The sequence below is a fragment of the Ovis canadensis genome, chromosome 14 (genome assembly GCF_042477335.2).
Source record: "Ovis canadensis isolate MfBH-ARS-UI-01 breed Bighorn chromosome 14, ARS-UI_OviCan_v2, whole genome shotgun sequence".
NCBI lineage: Eukaryota > Metazoa > Chordata > Mammalia > Artiodactyla > Bovidae > Ovis > Ovis canadensis.
In genome coordinates this window covers 15,864,231-15,882,553 of record NC_091258.1, presented here as the reverse complement: position 1 = coordinate 15,882,553, position 18,323 = coordinate 15,864,231, and the positions used below count along the sequence as shown (strand labels likewise).

General features: G+C 39.4%; 1 protein-coding gene across 2 annotated transcripts in view; it reads left to right on the top strand.

Moving 5' to 3' along the window:
- The window catches only part of LOC138419484 (craniofacial development protein 1), a 127,273-nt gene that overhangs the window by 31,849 nt on the left and 77,101 nt on the right, over window positions 1-18,323 (top strand). Inside the window, exons 2-5 of one of the 2 annotated variants that reach the window (XM_069552381.1) lie at window positions 388-505; window positions 2,479-2,698; window positions 3,008-3,132; window positions 14,854-14,973. In XM_069552381.1, the coding sequence (XP_069408482.1) occupies window positions 388-505; window positions 2,479-2,698; window positions 3,008-3,132; window positions 14,854-14,973 (583 nt within the window). The remainder of the gene's footprint in view (window positions 1-387; window positions 506-2,478; window positions 2,699-3,007; window positions 3,133-14,853; window positions 14,974-18,323) is intronic. The other variant, XM_069552382.1, reaches the window with a different exon arrangement.

Here is an 18,323-nt window from a genome sequence, read left to right as displayed (position 1 = left end):
TGATAAGAGAGATACTTTTGCTTACTTTTGAAAGATATCCATGATGAGGTAAAAACATCAGTTTCTTCTTTGAAAAGTGACAGTGGTAGATTTGGAATTTCTGTTCATTCAGCATATAGTTGTAAAGACATGCTGATCCATGTCCTCATGGTGGGTGGAGCATAGCAGAAATTGCAAATATAAGTAGAGTGAAGTAATGGACTCTCCTGGAGGCCTGGAGTAGGGGAACTTATCCTAGTCTTCAGGAACAGGGAGGACAGCCCTGAGAAAATTTTTCTGTCTGGTGAAGAACAAAGGAAAGGACTAGTTTTTCGTAATGAAAATGCGTCATCTTCATGTGAAAGCCTTTTTTCCTGTCTGTCTGACCGCCGTGTTATGTTATTTCAGGTGGAGAGTATAGTGAAGATGATATAAATGAATTAGTGAAGGAAGATGAAGTGGATGGCGAAGAGGAGACACAGAAAACCAAAGGGACAAAAAGAAAGGCTGAGAGCGTTCTGGCCAGGTGATGCTGCCCTCAAGGCCCTTAGACGTCAGGGGCTATTGACACAGCCATCCAGACTGCTGGCATTAGTCTGATGACAGATTTCTTGCTGCCAGTCTCTAACCTTTTTCTCATTGAGGGAAATATTTGGTGACCTTTTAGGATTAAATTCTTATTCTCTGGTAAGCTTTAATAATTTTTGAACTTTAATAAAAAAACTTAATAGGTAATATGTGCATCTGATTTAAAATGCAAAACTGGGGTATCCCCTGGTGGTCCAGAGGTTAGGACTCCATGCATCCGGTGCCAGGGCCTGATTCAGCCCCTGGTTGGGGAACTAAGATTCTATAAGCTATTGGTTTGCCAAAAAGAGAAAAGAAAAGCTCAATTACTAGAAAAAATATGTATCCCATTCCTATTTCTTGTTGCTTTGTTTCAGAAGAATTACACTGCCAGAAATACTTCTCTGTGCATGCCATGTTCGGTCGCTAAGTCGTGTCCAACTCCTCGCAACCCCATGGGCTGTAGTCCGCTAGGCTCTTCTGTCTGTGGAATTTTCCAGGCAAAAATGCTGGAGTGGGCTTGCCATTTCCTCCTCAGGGGAATCTTTATTGACCCAGGGATTGAATTCCAGTCTCCTGTGTCTCCTGCACTGGCAGGCGATTCTTCACCACCAAGCCACCTGGAACCCCTCATTCTGTGTATATATATATATATAAGTGTGTATTTTGTATTTCGTACTTTAAAAAATTTTTTTGCCACACAGCTTGTGGGATCTTAGTTCCCTGACCAGGGGTTGGATTCGTGCTCCCTACAGTAGACGCGGGGAGTCTTAACCAGTGAACCAGTAGAGAATACGCTGTACCTCCTCCTCTAAAAAAAAGTATGAATAGTGTAGTCTGCATATCTTTTGTCGCTTTCCTCATTTCACACCTTGGCGATAATGCTGCAGCAGTGCACCTACTGTGCCTTTTTCTTTTTGGTAACTGCATTGTGTTGCATTTCATGGATAGACTCTACTCTGGTTAAACATTCCTTGAGAGACCTTTAGATTGTCCTTACCTTTACTACAGCAAATAAGACTACAATGAATATTCTTTGTCTTTATACACTTGTATATTTATAAATCAGATCGTGGAGAAGTAGAATTGTTTGACCCAGGGTTATATGTAGTAAAAAAATATATATATATATATATATATATATATATATATATATATATATATATATTGGTATAGGCAAATTACCTTCTATAAGCCTGGTACTAAATTGCACTCCCAACAAAAAAGTGTGAAAGTTCTCACGAGTTACTTAACTCAGATAAGGGAGTCTTTCAGTAGAAGTCTTTTATTCTTTTTGATTGGTGTTTCTGTCTTCCTGGGCATTGAAGCAAAAAGCAGATTGTAGAAGAATTTTGAGTATTAGATGATTCACTTGAAGTCAGAATAGTCTTGGGAAACAATTTGCTCTTTTAAGTCTTGGCTCAATTCTTTTGTCCTTGAGTTTTTTTGTATTCCAGCTTTCATATCTTCAGAAAGTTGGAAGAAACATGGATTCTCTACTCCCTACTCCCTCAGAACTCTAGAAAGAATAAATCTGAGGCTCTCTTCAATATCTGTTCTCCAAATGGAGTGACTTTTAAAAGTATCTGGCATATATATGTTCTTAGAGCCCTCTTTTTGATTGAGGTGATTTTTGGTGTTTTCTTGGTGAGAATAGCTAGTCCTGATTCAGAAGTAGAAGAGTAGATTTTGATTCTCAGTGTTTTTGGAAAATGGTAACTCTAAGAGCTCAGTTCTTTTTTCTTCCACAAAATCTTAGCTTAACCTCTCCCACTCACCATGTCGCACGGTGAGGTAAGTAGTCCTTTAAGTCAGCCATCCCGATTTAAAAGTTTTCTGAAGTTTCCAACATGTTTGGAATTCAGGAAGGAATAACTGAAATTAGTTTGCTTGTTTGTCTTATCTTTCTTCTTCCTTCTTGTTGGTGACTAGGAAGAGAAAACAAGGTGGCCTCTCACTAGAAGAAGAGGACGAAGAGGATGCCAACGAGGAATCCGGAGGAAGTAGTGGTGAGGAGGAAGATGCAGCAACAGGGCAGGAAAAAGGCGTTGAGTCAGAGGATGCCAGGAAGAAGAAGGAGGATGAACTATGGGCCAGCTTCCTGAATGATGTAGGCCCGAAATCAAAAGTGCCCGCAAGTACACACGTTAAGGTAAGTTAACAGGTGAATAGGATGAATGCTTCTTGGAAATTTCCCAGGTAGATTTTTTAAATTTACAAACCGAGGTTTGAGGCTTACAGCAGAAATCTGATTAGCTGCTTTTTAATAGTAACTCTACTAAGTGAAAAGTAAAGCATTCCCTGTGGGAGAAAACATAAGCTTTTCTAATCGTATCAATTCAGTGAGTATTTAAGTGTTTAGAGATGAAACACGTGTTAAGACTAGCCGGAAACAATATATTTGGGTGGATCTTTTAGTTTTCATCCTAATGTGAAATTTATTACACTTCTTTTTTCATAGACAGGAGAGGAGACTGAAGAGACAAGTTCAAGTCATTTGGTCAAAGCAGAAAGGCTAGAGAAACCTAAAGAAGCAGAAAAAGTTAAAATTACAAAGGTGTTTGATTTTGCTGGTGAAGAAGTCAGGTAAGATGACATTCACAAACTTCAAACTTAGTTCTTTTTTTTTTTCCAAAATTAGTTCTTTTGAAAAGAAACATTTTTTTAAAAATATATATTTTATTTATTTTTTTTGCTGCGCTGGGTCTGCTTGCTACATGTGAGCTTTCTCTTGTGCGGTTCTCAGGCTTCTCATTGTGGCGTCTCTGTTTGCAGAGCGCAGGCTCTAGAGTGGAGGCTCATTAGTTGTGATGCACAGGCTTAGCTGCCCCTAGGCATGTGGAATCTTTCTAGATCAGGGATCAGACCGGTGTCCCTTGCATTGCACGGTTATTCTTAACCTCTGGACTACCAGAGAGGCAAGCCCCTAAAAAGGAACATCTGTCTAAATGATGTTAGACATCTGTCTTCTTTCCAACATATCTTAATATTTTGGATGAGTTATATTTGAACTCAAGGAAAACAGTGGCTCCATTAATCATCAGGGAGCAGGAGAATGTCCTTTCATGTATGGTCATATAGTTTTGGGGCAGCATGGAGTGGTTGGCTGAACAAAAACAACAAACTGAGCGCTGTTTGCTTACACTTACTTGCCACCGTGCTTTGCATCTGGGCTCTTTCTCCCTTCAGTACTTTCCCTAACTTTGAAGTATAAGCCCCAATAAAACGTTTGAAATCTGGTGACAGTTTAAAGTACTAGGAGAGAAGTTTAATTCTGATGCTGTTTCCTCATCTCAATATTATTTGTTTCAATTGATTCATAAATTTGTTACTAGTTTAGCAAAACAGTACAGACTTAATACTCGGGTTGTTTTGGATGAGAGCCACATGCCTAGAATTTTCCTCTTTCCCATTTAAAAAAAATTTGATATGAAAACAGTAGATTTGTAATTTAGAACTAGAGGAGAACAAATGAATTGCCTGCATCAGTAATGTTCCTTAAAGTTGATGTTCTTAAAAACAAATAATATCTAATTTCCAACAGTTGTTTCATCTAGTGAAAATATATCTTGGAAAAAGTTTTGGCATTGTTTTATAAATGATGTGAAGGAAAACTTTTATTATTTTTTTGTTGGTGGTGGTTGTGGCTCTTTTTTTAATTGGAATACAGTTGATTTACAATGTTGTGTTACTTTCTGCTATGAATTAAGTTTTATATGTATATATTTCCTGGAGAAGGGCAAGGCAACCCACTCCATTATTTTGGCCTGGAGAACCGCATGGACCAGATGATCCTGGCAGGCTACAGTCCATGGGGTCACAAGGAGTTGGATACAGCTGGAGCGACTTGAGTACTCAGCACACATACATAGATATTTCCACTCTTTTTGTGTTATTTTTTATTTTTTTTCTCCTTTTTTCTTCTCAAAAATTTTACACTTACAGAAGTGTTCTAAGAATAGTATTACAATGAGCATCCATATGCCTGTCATACTGATTCACCACCTGTAAATGTTTTGCCTCTTTCTCCCCCACCTGCATCAGTATTTCTTTTTGTTTTGTCTGAACCTTTTAAGAATTGTAGGTCTCACAACATTTCACTCTTAAATACTTCATTCCTGTTTCCTAAGAACAAAGATATTTTCCATGGTGACTCAGTGTAATTCTCACATCCGGTAGATTTCACATTAATACAGATTATTCTCTCAACTCACTCTAGTGAAGGATCCTGATTTTAAATATTCAGCCTGTTGCAGACCAATACTTTCCTAAAACACAGCAAAAGGAATTAGAAAAGTATGTTAAAAAGATACAAAATGCAAGCTCACACTTTTAACAATGAGATTTAACATGCAGATATAAAGTTACATTTCAGTATATACAATCAAAATGAACATAAATAAGAAAAGGAAAAGAGAGAAAAGAGTTATACAACTATATTCTTTTTTTTTTTTTCCCCTTGGCTGTACCCCAAAAAAACTTGTGAGATCTCAGTTCCTGGACAAGGGGTTGAGACCCCAACCTCAGTGCAGAAAGCACTGAGTCCTAACTGCTGGACCACCAGGGAATTTCCAGTAACTCTACATGTTGGTCATTGAAAGTGTGAGTGTAAGTGATTGATAAAAGGAATCCACTTTAATTATATAATTGAAACAAGAAACTAAGAGTAGAGTATCAGTTCTTAATATCTAGACACATACTTTGAAAAAGTACTGTTTATATTAATTTTTCCAGTTTTTAATGTGTCAAAATAGCTTATTTCTTTCTCGTTAATTATCTAGTCTAAATGGGATTGGTGACAGCCCTACTCCTAGAGGATGATGTATTTGTAAATTACTGTTTCTGTGTTGGTGTTCTTCCTTGTCTTCTTTTTAATTTTTTAAAAAATATTATTCATCATAAAGAAATCCGTCTCAAAAGGCTGTATTGTATCTCTTTTAAATTTATTTTTCTAATAGTTTCTTTTGATTGTGTTTTACAATAATACTGTTCTGCAACAGGTTGAAAGTTTTATGTCCAAGTCCTTCACTGCAGATAGTTTAAATAATAATCTGCAATAATGTAAAATTAATGGAGATGGACGTGTGGATTTTAAGGCAGTCATTTCTCAATGAGTTCAGGATTTTCATTTTTACTTTTTCCAAATGAAGTCATTAATAACTTTTTTTCTTGCAGTTTTATTGAAGAAGTAATTGATGTACAGCACTATATAAGTCTAAGGCATAGAGAGTAATGATCTGATTTAGGTCCCCCATGAAATGATTAGTAATAACTGTGTTTTCTGATTTCATCTTACATGTTCCATCAGTAGTCAGTTCCAGTCGTTTATCCTGTCAAGTTGTAATTAAATTTTTTATATAATTAAATTTAAGTCATTTCATGGGAAAAAGGAATTCTGGATGCATGAATTCTCTATGTGTGGATTTTTTTTTTATGGAAAATACAATTCAAAATATTCTATCAAACATCTTAATTTGCAGGTACTGTTCTTCAGGCTTTTATTTTTCACTTTTGCTCTTATTATTTATTTGCTTCTGAAAAATATGTTCAGTCTCATCCTTGTATGAAAGTGCTAAGATTGTTGAAAACACCAAACTGGGAATTCCCTGACGATCAAGTGATTAGGACTCTGTTTTCACGGCTGAGGGCCCAGGTTCAATTCCTGGTCAGGAAACTTAATCTCCTTCAAGGTTCCTGCCACAGCCCCCCAACCCTCAAAAAAACAAAACAAAGCCTAAAGAAAGCACTGAACAAAGCAGACAGATAAGCATGTTTACTGTCTAATTGAGATGTTTAACACTGGGGACCACATGGTTGCTGTTTCTCTTTTGGAAGCACTAGATTTTTTCTGTGGTACATTCGTATCGCGCTTTCTTCATAACCATTGTACCTCAGCATATATAATATATCCACATTTATGATCAGCTTTCAGTTTACCAAATATAGTCTTTTAAATTTAATGCATTGCCTTTACATGATTCACAGGCTTTCCTACTGTGCTCAGAATAGTGGGGTTTTTTTGTTTTGTATGAAGATTTTTCTCAGTGAAGGAAGCAGTATATTGATCTATGTTCTAGCACAGACTCCTTGATCTAAACTATTTCCCTGTCCTGCAGCTGTGTCATCGGAACTTGTTCTTGCAAACACTTACACTTCGAATTTCATCTGTTGTCATCTGATCCTACTTTTATTATACAGATCGCTGTCAGTTAATGTTTATTAACAAGAAACTGATTTTAAAAAAAGACTTTTTAATATCACCCTCATGTTTAAATCACAGATATTAAAATAATTTTCATATCAGCAGTAATTTGTCATTCTTCAAATTGCATTGAAGAAACACTTTGCTAACTAACTTTGTCATAGTTTATCATAAGCTAGATACCAAATACTTCAAGCCATGGTGTCATTGGAAAGTTAAACTTGAACTACCTTCTTTGTCACAGATTCACCAAGGTTTCCAAGCAAACATCATTGATATGGTCTTTTACTAATGTCCTAGGAATGGTTTATTCTGTTTAGTTTAGCAACAGAAAGTACTTCTTTCCCAAAAGGCCACAATGCTAATGAATGGAATTTTGCATCTGTTTCTATTGACTTTTGAATTTAGTAGTGTTTCTTTCAAATAATTCTTTTGATTTTGAGCTTATTTAGTCATGTTTTATATGTAAATGCTGCAGAAGTTTTTGTGAATTTGTTGCTTTACTAGCTAAAACATCTCTGCAAAGAACTCACTGTGGTTTAAGCCCTGTATGATCGAAAACCAAGCCCAGTGTGTGAGGGCTCATAGAGTAAAATCAGCTTCACCTCAGTTGCCCTTCATTTCTTTGAAGTCACTTCTGTTATCATCGTGTGGTTTATTACTTCTGCTGCATTCAGAAAAGATATTAAAAAAAAGAGCTTTTTTTTTTTTTGCAGAGACATACAGTGTGGGGGTTTTTTTTTTGCCATCAGCAAATTAGGATTAAAAAATTATAACAGTTTTACTTTCTTAGTTATTAAAAATTAAAATGATTATAAAAATAACAATTTGTAAAGAGAAATGCTTACATTTTATCACATTTTGGGGTTTTAATTGAGGAAATAACCCTAAACTTTCTCACTGTAGTATGGTCTAACTGCACATGACTAATGCAGTAATGTCACATGTGAGTACTTTGCAATAATTGGTATATGTTCTGTTTAATGCTGTGAGCGCGTCTTTCATATCTTGACTATTATGACATTATCAAATTTCTGGGCGAGTTTTTAAATACTCACAGTTTTTGTTCCTGTCTTTCGTTAGACCAGTAGCAGGTAGTTTGCAGCTCACATTTTTGGTAGCTCTATGTACAATTCTAGTCAGATCTTTCCATAGTTATTCCAAAGTGTTCTTAGTATCTGTATTTCTTGTCCAGTCCAAAATTCAGTCCAGGATTACCCTCTGCATTTAGTGTGAAGAGCCCGTCTGTGTGGCAGAATGTCTCTCAGTTTCGGCGGGTGCGCTGTTTCCTCATGGTTAGCTTCCTGTTAATCACTTTAGACAAAACTACTACCCTGGTGATGATTTGGCCTCCTCAGCGCGTCACATCATTACCACCCGGCACTGGTGCTGGTGAGTTAGACCGCTTAGGCAATATCTGTAGGGATTCACCATTACAAAGACAGTCTTTTCCCTTATAATCCTTTTTGGGATCCATTAAATAAATCTTGGTGTGAATTAAGCATGTATTTTGCTGCCAGAAATCCACTGGGAACTATTGAGTTGTCCAACAGAGGGTGGTAGAACACTGATGGTGAGCCTCTAATGTTTGGAAGTCCTACAGAAAATACGGAAAATGTAATATATCATTAGGAATATAGGTTTTACATTTTTGGACATCTTTCTTGGCTTGCATTGTTTCCCACGTGTCACACAGGATATCTGAGAAAGATTTATTATAACTCTACCATTGACTTGACGGAGTAAGAAAAGCTGGTGAATAACTGTTGTTATGAAGAATCATTAAATTTCCTAACCGAATTAAACTTTGTGGATTTATTAATACTTATAGTTGACACAAATTTTGTTAAAAAAATTTTTTTCCCCTATTTCATTTTTTAAGCAAATGCATCATGATTTTAAATACTGGATGAGTATGCAGGGAGCCTGCTGTTTCTGTCATTTGTCAGAAGAGGGCAGCCCAGTGTCTATCAAAGAAACAAATATGGATAAGGAAATGCTTTTTTTTCCCAATAAATATACACACTCACATATTTATATATTTTATATTCTAAGGTAGTATATATGCTTATTTGTTTAAACATATATATTGCAGAGACATATAACATGCTAAGGGAAAGTTCTCTGGAATTTTTCTTCCTAAACAAAAATTCTGATAATAATTGGCATGTTGGCAGCATTTTTTTTTAACTTAAAGTATTTATAGTTAAATTTATGTATTATAAAGAACATTATGTAAGAATTTGGAGGGCCTGAATTTAAACTGATGCAAACTTGGTAAATGGATTTGAGCATATCTTTTAATCTCCTGATGTCATTATTCTGCTCTTTCTGTCTTTATGTCAATTAAGAGCATTACTACATCTTAAAAAAACATGAGAAAGAGCTGTAATGACTGGGAAGAATTTATAAGTATAAGCATAAGGTAGCATTAGCAAAGACTGGTGTCTTAGTTTTTTTCTTAATGTGTTTTAGATGCTAAATTTTGAGCTTTTGCTCTTTTGTTTCAGGTTTTCTCCACTTGGAAAGTGTGTAGCTCGTTAACACTGGGGAGTGAGGGAAAATAGTAATTTTTTTTACCCTTCCTTATCGTATAACCAGCTGAGCCAGTTAGCTCAGACTTTCCTAAATGATTCACCTTTTGGAAGAGGCCAGTCATGGAAAGTTTCTGCTAAATAAAGACTTTTCAGGAAGTTCTGATTAAGTGAAAATGAAGTTAAGATGGAATTTCTGCTGATGGCACTTCAGTTAGCTGTTGCTGTTGGTGGGCCTTTTCCTCACAGGGATCCCTCTTGTGTATTAGAAACGGTCTATAATTTAACTGTTCTCTTACTTGAAGATATTTTGACAGCTGCCCCCACCCTTCTTTTTTTTCTGGCTGCCCCCATGGATCACGGGCTCTCAGTGTCTTGAACAGGGACTGGCCTCAGGCCTTGGCAGTGAGAGCACTGAATCCTAGCCGCTGGACCGCCAGGGAATTCCTGCAGATCTCTTCTCATTGCTTGTTAAACTGGAGTTCTAGACATAGCCTCAGTGTGCAGTAGTCTGCTTGGTACTCCTTTGTGTCCTTTACCAGAATCCCTGAGAGAAATACTCCAGTTGATAGAAGTTTTTTCCCTAGTGAATATGAATAAGATTTTGACAGTAATAAATTTATAGAGATACTTTTTCCTTATACTTTTTTCCCCACAGCTCATCCTTTTTTCTTTGCTTGCTTTATGGCACTTACCATGTATCATATTTCATTACGACTTGTTTTCGTGATTGGTTATCCCAGTGGACTGTGCGCCAGTCAAGGCAGAGACCATGTTACAGCTTTTTCTGTGTCTCAGGTGTAACACAGTGCCTGCACCTAGCTTGCTCTCTTAGATAATGTCCACTCAGTTGTCTTAGATTGCTGGCAGAAACATTTTGTTCATATTGTGGTAAAATAAGAAAACAAAGCATACTTTGCATAAAGGCTTCTTTTACTCTCCCTGTAATTTGGGGGCACATGATTTGTATCTTCTCTCATCACTAGCCTTCTGAACTTTCATGATGCTGTGCCTTGATGTGGGACTTTCTACACTGTGGGGTCATGAGAGTTCCCTGGCAGCCTAGTGGTTAGGATTTGAGGCTGTCCCTGCTGTGTCCTGCATTTGATCTCTGGACGGGGAACGGAGATCCTGTAAGATGGCTGGTACGGTCAAAATATTTATTTTAAATAAAGAAATAAAGTAAATTGCTGGGTCAGATGTTCTGTGGAACAACCATTTTGTGGAAACTCATCCTTCTAGGAAATTTTTCTTTTTGTTGATAACCTCCCATATTTTCTCTTATTCTGAAATTCCTGTCAGTTAAATTGGTGTAATAGTAAGTGGCGTAAACCCAGGACGTCAGTAGCATAGCACGTTTGTTTCTTACTGGTGCGAAGTCCAGGAAAGGTGAGGTGGCAGCTCCATCTAATAACACACGCATGCGAACACATAGGGAACACATAACCTTTGGGGGGGTTGTGGCACGGGAAATCTGAGTAGATACATTTTCATTTAATTTGTCTGTTTTGAGAATGAGTCTTGAAACTTCAGCCCTGCCCTTTGAGTCTAGAACTTCGGTGGTTTCTCATCTTTCTGCCAAGTAATGGATTCTGCTGGATTGGTTGGGGTCAGTAGCCTGTGGTACCCAGTGGAGAAGGGAATCTGGGACCTAGGTGCTCCTGATACAGACATTCAGTTGGTTTTAACCCCACTCCTCTCCTCCACCTTCAAAGGTTCCTGGTATCTCAGTTTCCTGAACCTTTGTAGGTGATATGGCTTGTTTATTGGCCATTCCACATGGCTACAGCTTGAGAGAGCAGACCAAGTTTGCTTTCTACCTTCAAAAGTTTAATTGCTATCTTTCTCTTATTATTCCTGTTCTTATCCTTGTGTAGTTCTGCTTTTGTAAATTTATTACCACTATTTGGCAGGGTTTTGGTAGGAAATAGAAAGTAGAGCATGTGTTCAGACCACCATTTCCAAGTGAAAGATCCCACTTCTCTTCATGAACCATCTTAGGTCTCCGCAGATCCTGCCCAGGGCAAGGAGATTTAAAGCAACTTTCCAGGCCAGTATTCTTGGACTCTGCAACTCTCAGGTTTGGACAAAAGTTTATTTTGTTTTTTTTCTATTGTAGTGTAAGGAATCACCCCAAAACTTAGCCACTTGAGACCATTATTTTATCATAATCTCTCTTAATTACGGGGTGGCTGGACTCAGCTAGATGGCTCTCATGCAGAGCCTGTCTTGCAGTTGGGCTTAGTGGCTGGTCTGGGACCATTTTGATGGTTTAATTACTTCCTTGTCTGGTGTCTGGGCCAGGAAGACTCAAACACTTGGGATCTGGAACGGACTCCTTAGATATCTCTCTCTCCCTGTGGTATTCCCATGTGTTCTCTCCAGCATGGAGGCTTCAAGGCAGACAGACTTTTTATGTGGTAACGTGGGGTTTTAGAGGTGCATTCCGAGAGACAGCCACCTGGAAGCTCTGTATCACTTTTCTCAGCAAGTCTTAGAAGTGCCCTTTCCCCTGAACCTCGTAAGCTGACGCAGCCACAAAGGCCCGCTCAGTTCCAAGTGGGGAGACATACCCTCTCTTTTCACTGGGGTAGTGTCAGTTTCTGGACAGCATGGGAGCTGGGAAATTTTATGGCAACCATATTTGGAAAGTAGAGTTAAAAGATTCTCTCTAGCATTGCTGCTTAATCTCTAGATGAGAACAAGTAACTTAGCTCCTTAGATATCAGTGTTCTTACTCATGAATTGTAAATGTGTTAGCTGTTGGTACAGGAATGCTACCGACCATTCCCCCTAAAAGTAGTATACAGTAATACCCGTTTAGTTGTTACACATGTGTTTCTAGATATCTGGAGTTCAGTTCATCTAGGCTCATGTCCAAGCTGCTGGTTGGGTTGCGACTTTTGCAGCGTGTGTCTTTCCGCTGTCTTAGACCAGCAGCTTCTTGAGGTATATTATTATGGCTAAAGGGAGGAATTCAAGGGACAAGTAAAAAAGCACAAGTACGTTTAAAGCTTCTTTTCCTCTCAAATCAGTTAACATCTCATTGACCACTGAGGTCATATATCCAAGCTCATCATCTGTGGGGCTTGGGGAATATCTTCTTGGTCAACAGGGAAGGAGTATTTATTTGGGGAATAATGGTCTAATCTATCATATAGATTCTCCCTCTGTTTTTAACTCTTGACATATTACGGAGAGACTTTCTTAGGACAGCAGTTGTTGTTCAGTTGCTAAACTGAGTCTGATTCTTTTAGACCTCATGCACTATAGCACTCGATGGTTCTCTGTCCCCCACTCTATCCTGGAGTTTGCTCGTAATCATGTCCATTGAGTCGGTGATGGTATTTAAATATCTCATTCTCTGTTCCCCAATTTTCCTCCTGCCTTCAATCTTTTCCAGCATCAGGGTCTTTTCCAATGAGTCAGCTCTTTGCATCAGGTGGCTAAAGTTTTAGAGGTTCAGCATCAGTCCTTCCAGTGAATATTCATGGTTGACTTCCTTTTGGATTGACTGGTTTGATCTCCTTGCAGTCCCAAGAGACTGTCCAAGAGTCTTCTCCAGTATCACAGTTCAAAAGCAGCAATTCTTTGGCGCTCAGCCTTCTTAATGGACCAACTCTCACATCCCTACATGACTATTGGGAAAACCATATCTCTCACTTATACGGATCTTTGTTGGCAAAATGATGGCTTTGCTTTTTAATATGTTGTCCAGGTTTGTCATAGCTTTCTTTCCAAGAAACAAGCATCTTTTTATTTCATGGCTGCAGTCACCATCTGCAGTGATTTTGGAGCCCAAGAAGATAAAATCTGCCATTGTTTCCACTTTTTCCCTTTCCATTTGCCATGAAAGTATGGGACCAGATACCATGATCTTACTTTTGTTAATGTTGAGTTTCAAGCCAGCTTTTTCACTGTACTCTTTCATCCTCATCAAGAGGCTCTTTAGTTCCTCTTCATTTTCCCCCATTAGGGTGGTATCATCTGCATAACTGAGACTGTTGATATTTCTCCCAGCAGTCTTGATTCTCACTTGTGGTTCATCCAGCCTGGCATTTCACATGGTGAAATGTGAATTTCACACTTCCCTGGTGGCTCAGATGGTAAGGATCCACCTCCAATGTGGGAGACCTGAGTTTGATACCTGGGTTGGGAAGATCCCCTGGAGGAAGGCATGGCAGCCCAGTCCAATATTCTTGCCTGGAGAATCCCCATGGATAGAGTAGCCTGGCGGGCAACGTGGGTTGCAAAGAGTCAGACACGACTGAGCAACTGAGCACACACACAAACTCTGCATATAAGTTAAATAAGCAGGATGACAGTATACAGTCTTGATGTACTCCTTTCCCAGTTTTGAACCAATCTGTTGTTCCATGTTCTAACTGTTGCTTCCTGGCCTGCATACAGGTTTCTCAGGAGACAGGTAAGGTGATCTGGTATTCCCATCTAATAATTTTCCACAGTTTGTTGTGATCCACACAGTTGCAGGATGTGAGATCTTTTAGCTGTGGCACGTGGGATCCAGTGCCCTGCCCAGGGATCAACGTTCAGCCCCTTGCATTGAGAGCATGGAACCCTAGCCACTGGACCACCAGGGAAATCCCAAAGATTCTTAAATGTAAAACTCTCATTTTGTACTACCTGTGATGGTGAAATAGTACCAGAGTAAGATAATTCTTAATATAAAAATTTGGTTCTAGTCCCAAGAAGCCTAGAAGGAAAAAGAAAAGCTAAGGACTTCTGTTCTTTGCAAATCTGGAATATAGGATTTGTCTATCATTATTGTGAATGACCTGTTTGAACACTCAAAATAACACCATAATCTTGGACCCTCCGACAGACAGATTGCAGTTAAACAAAATTCCTCAGACGTTTGTATTCGCTTGGGAAACCCAAGGCAGACATAAGGCATTTCCCCTCTTTATCTGAAGTTTCTGGCATCAAATTCATATCTTCATTTGATCCTTTAGGACTCAGTGTTATTGAGGGCAGTTTTCTTAGATTTGAAATTGGACAGGGTTCTCAATCGGGTAACTTTCACTCCTGAATCACTATCTATGTAGCTAGTTTTAAGGAATTTTGTTTCATCTTTGGGTTGTTTTAGGAACAGAACAGGAGCCTTCTATAGGGTTATCCCAATTGTTTATACTGTTGCTTTTCTCCTTAAAATAATGCCAGTGTGTTCCTCGCAATTACTCCACGTCCCTGTTCCCACTTTGACTTAAGCGTGAGCACTAATATGCGCGTGAGGTGCAGTGGGAGGCCCTTCAGTCCTCACTTGGTGATCTCACGTGAGCTCTGATTCAGGGTGACGGTCGTGTGACAGAAAGTGATGGAGGGGGTGTGAGAGACATCAGACTTCCATCTGCTGGTGTTTCCTTTTTTCAATTAATAAGGGCTAATGTCTGTCTAGAACTGTTGAAGTAAATTTTAACCATAACACTCAGCAGCCAGAGCTTACAGAAAGCCCAGTGATTTTTTTCCTTGGTTCTTTATGCCTTTTTTATTAGATTTTGTTTCTCTCCTTTTCTTCCGCTTGTAAACTTGGTGTCTCTTTCCTTGATACAGGGTGATTAAGGAAGTGGATGCCACATCTAAAGAAGCCAAATCCTTCTTCAAGCAAAATGAGAAAGAAAAGCCCCAGTCTAACGTCCCTTCAGCAGTGCCATCACCTCCTGCCGGGTCAGGGTGAGTCGCCTAGTCTCAGGCCCAGGTGTACCTGGCACGTGGGAGAAGCTGTTTTCCCAACAGGGGCGCCCTCACCTGCAGCTCTCATGGCTCCTTTCCTGAGAGCAGGAATGCTGTTCTTCTGTCTTTGCTGAAATACCTGCCAAAATGGAGGATGCAGAGAAAAATACTTGCAGAATGGAGGATGCAGGCTTCTTGTTTGACTCTGAGCAAAGTCCTGGTTTACAGTGTTGGCCACAGAGGTGAACATAGAGTAGACTTCACATTTAAAAAATGGTTTTTGAGTGTAAATATCAGCAGTTCATCATAACATGTAATAAAGATTTGAGTTGAATACTTCCTTCCTAAGAATCTCCTAAGAACAAAAAAAGGTCAAGGCTGACTTACAAATAATTTTATTAGCACATTGTCAAGAACTTAACAGTTTTTCTCCCTTCATACTTTCCATAGTACATGAGTTATTTTGAGCTGAAGACTAGAATTCTTTCCGTGGAAGAAGGAAAAATTTCTTTCTTCTTAATCTACGTGTAAGAAGTAAAGGTGACAGTTAAGTAGGAGTCAGGGCATTCACCTCGAGAGTAGTGAACATGGGCCACTCAGTCCCATCACAGCGCTGATCACCTCTGACTCCTGAGCGGAGCTCTCTCTTCTTGAGATGTTTAGGGTGGAACAAGTCACCTATAGTTGATTTGCTGACCTTTCAGTTTTTGCTTCGTCCTTTCCCCCTAAAACGGTAAAGTTTTATTTTGTGTGTGTGTGTGTGTGTGTTTTTACGAGGGCTGAGATAAAAATAGGAGGCTCTAAGCTGAAACTGCATGCTTTTGGCTTTCTAGTTATTATATTGTCTGAGAGGGGTTCTCTGCAGACCAGTGGCTTTCAGACTTTTTTGACTGCCACTCACAATAAGAAAAACATCTTACGTTATGACTTAGGTGAAATGAAAGTCATTTAGTCGTGTCCAACTCTTTGCAACCCCATGGACTGTAGCCTGTCAGGCTCCTCTGTCCATGGAATTTTCCAGGCCAGAATACTGGAGTGGAGTTCTCTTCTACATTCCCTTCTCCAGGGAATCTTCCCAACCCAGGTATCGAACCCAGGTCTCCCTCATTGCAAGCAGGTGCTTTACCGTCTGAGCCGCCAGGGAGGGCCCCACATTATGACTTAGTCTATCCATAAATACAGATATGTATGGTGACTTCTGTTTTATGTCTATTATGTGATTATTAGGACTTCCCTGGTGGTTCAGAGGTTAAAGCATCTGCCTGCAATGCGGGAGACCTATGTATAGTATATGTCTTTTGAAAGAATGTTATAACCCATTGAATCAATTTCACAATCTCTTACAACCTGTATTTAACTAATACTGTGCTAGACTACATATAGAATCAGCCTTCTGCAGGCTTATCTCTGGGTCAACAGGCTTGTATCTGGTATTATTAAACAATGCCTCTTGCATTTATTGAAAGTGTTACTGTGAATGTTACTGTGGATTAAATGCTGGATGGAAATAAAGTCAGAGTTTCTTCTGCTTTAGGTTTCTAGCATAGTTAATTTCAAGTAGCATAATTTTTATTTCTAGCTTCCTTGGGTGTTTCTTGAGATTCCACTTGGAAACAACATGTTTCAGAAAATACTATTACCATAGTTCTAAAGATAACCAGAGGAGGCAGAAGTGGCATCTTGGCAAGGTCACCTTGTTTAAGTCACTGAGTCAGTCATGAAAATCTGACTGTATTCTGTATTCATGCCTTGCTTTCTTAGAAAGAGCTACTAACCTTTCAAAGATAAGAAACCTGCTGTTTTAGTGGGAACCAGAAGGAAACAGATGGCATCCTCAAATTGGGACACCTCTAGGAGATTTTAAGAACTCACAGTGTACTGAAAGACTGCACAGATAGTGAGAGTGCGGTATCCTTGGGATTAGTAATAATGAGGCTCCATCACCACCCCTCGACCTGAGGGGCGCGGCAGGGAGCAGCCTGTGGCAGTGAGGATAAGGAGGACCTCCTGTCAGGAGCTGAGAGCTTTGCTTGAGCGATGGATCATCCAGGGGAATAAATAACGAAATATCCCATTCCTCCCTCCATCCTTTCTCTGCTGGGGACTCCATTGGCCAATGAGGCTCATGAAAGAAAAAATTATCCTCTACTTGTTAAAATGCAAGGAAGATTTATTCAGGATTATTACAGTAGGTATTAACAATTGTCACAGTAGGGGAGAAAGATCAGGCTTAACTTTTTATTTTTTAAAATTTTTTTGGAGTTCAGTTGCTTTACAATGTTGTGTTAATTTCTGCTGTATAGCAAAGTTATACGTATACATGTATCCCCTCTTTTGGGTTTACTGCCTATTTAGGTCTCCACAGAGCACTGAGTAGAGTGCCTGGTGCGGTAGAGCAGGTTCTCATTATTACCTGTCTCATACATAGTGTCTTAGTGTGTATAGGTCAGTCCCATTCTCCCAGTTCATCCTCTCCCCCCGCTTTACCCCCTTGGTATCCCCTATGTTTGTTCTCTGCATCTGTGTCTCTATCTGTGCTTTGTAAATAAAATCATCTGTACCATTTTTTCAGATTTCACACGTACGTGTTAATATACGGTATTTGTTTTTCCGACTTAGCTTCATTGTGTATGGCAGTCTCTAGGTCCGTAGCCATCTCTACACGGGACTCGGCTTCACTTTTCTTTTTCTGCCTGATTAATGTCCCATTGTATAGATGTGCCCCGTTTGCTTTATCCATTCCTCTGTTGACGGGTGTGCAGGTCGTTTCCACATCCTGGCTATTGTAAATAATGCCGCAGTGAACACTTGGGGTGCATGTGTCTTTCTGAATGATGGTTTTCTCTGGGTGTATGCTCAGTGGTGGGATTGCTGGGTCACATGGTAGGTCTGTTTTTAGTCTTTTCAGAAAGCTCTGCTGTTCTCCGTAGTGGCTGTATCAGTTTACATTCCTACGAACAGTGCAAGGCGGTTCCCTTTTCTCCACGCTTTCTCCAGCATTTGTTGTTTGTCGGTTTTGTAATGATGACCATTCTGACTCGTGTGTGCCTCGTTATAGTTTTCAGGCTTGATTTTGCATGCAGCGAAGAGCTGGGGTTTGTGGCCAGGGAGCAGGTGAGGGCTGGGAGGAGCGTCTGTGGATGGGCCAGTGCCGAGGGCGACAGGTTCTCATTGAAGGCAGGCCAAGGACTTATACGTCAAAGGTGGCAACTGAGGAAACTGTTCAGTACTGAGCGTGATCAGCTATCATGGGTGGGCGATTCTGTTTAACCTGATTTAGCAGGATTCTTGCTAAAATTGAGCTCTGCAAGCCCAACAAGGAGGGGGGCCAAGTTTGAGACCTCATGGAG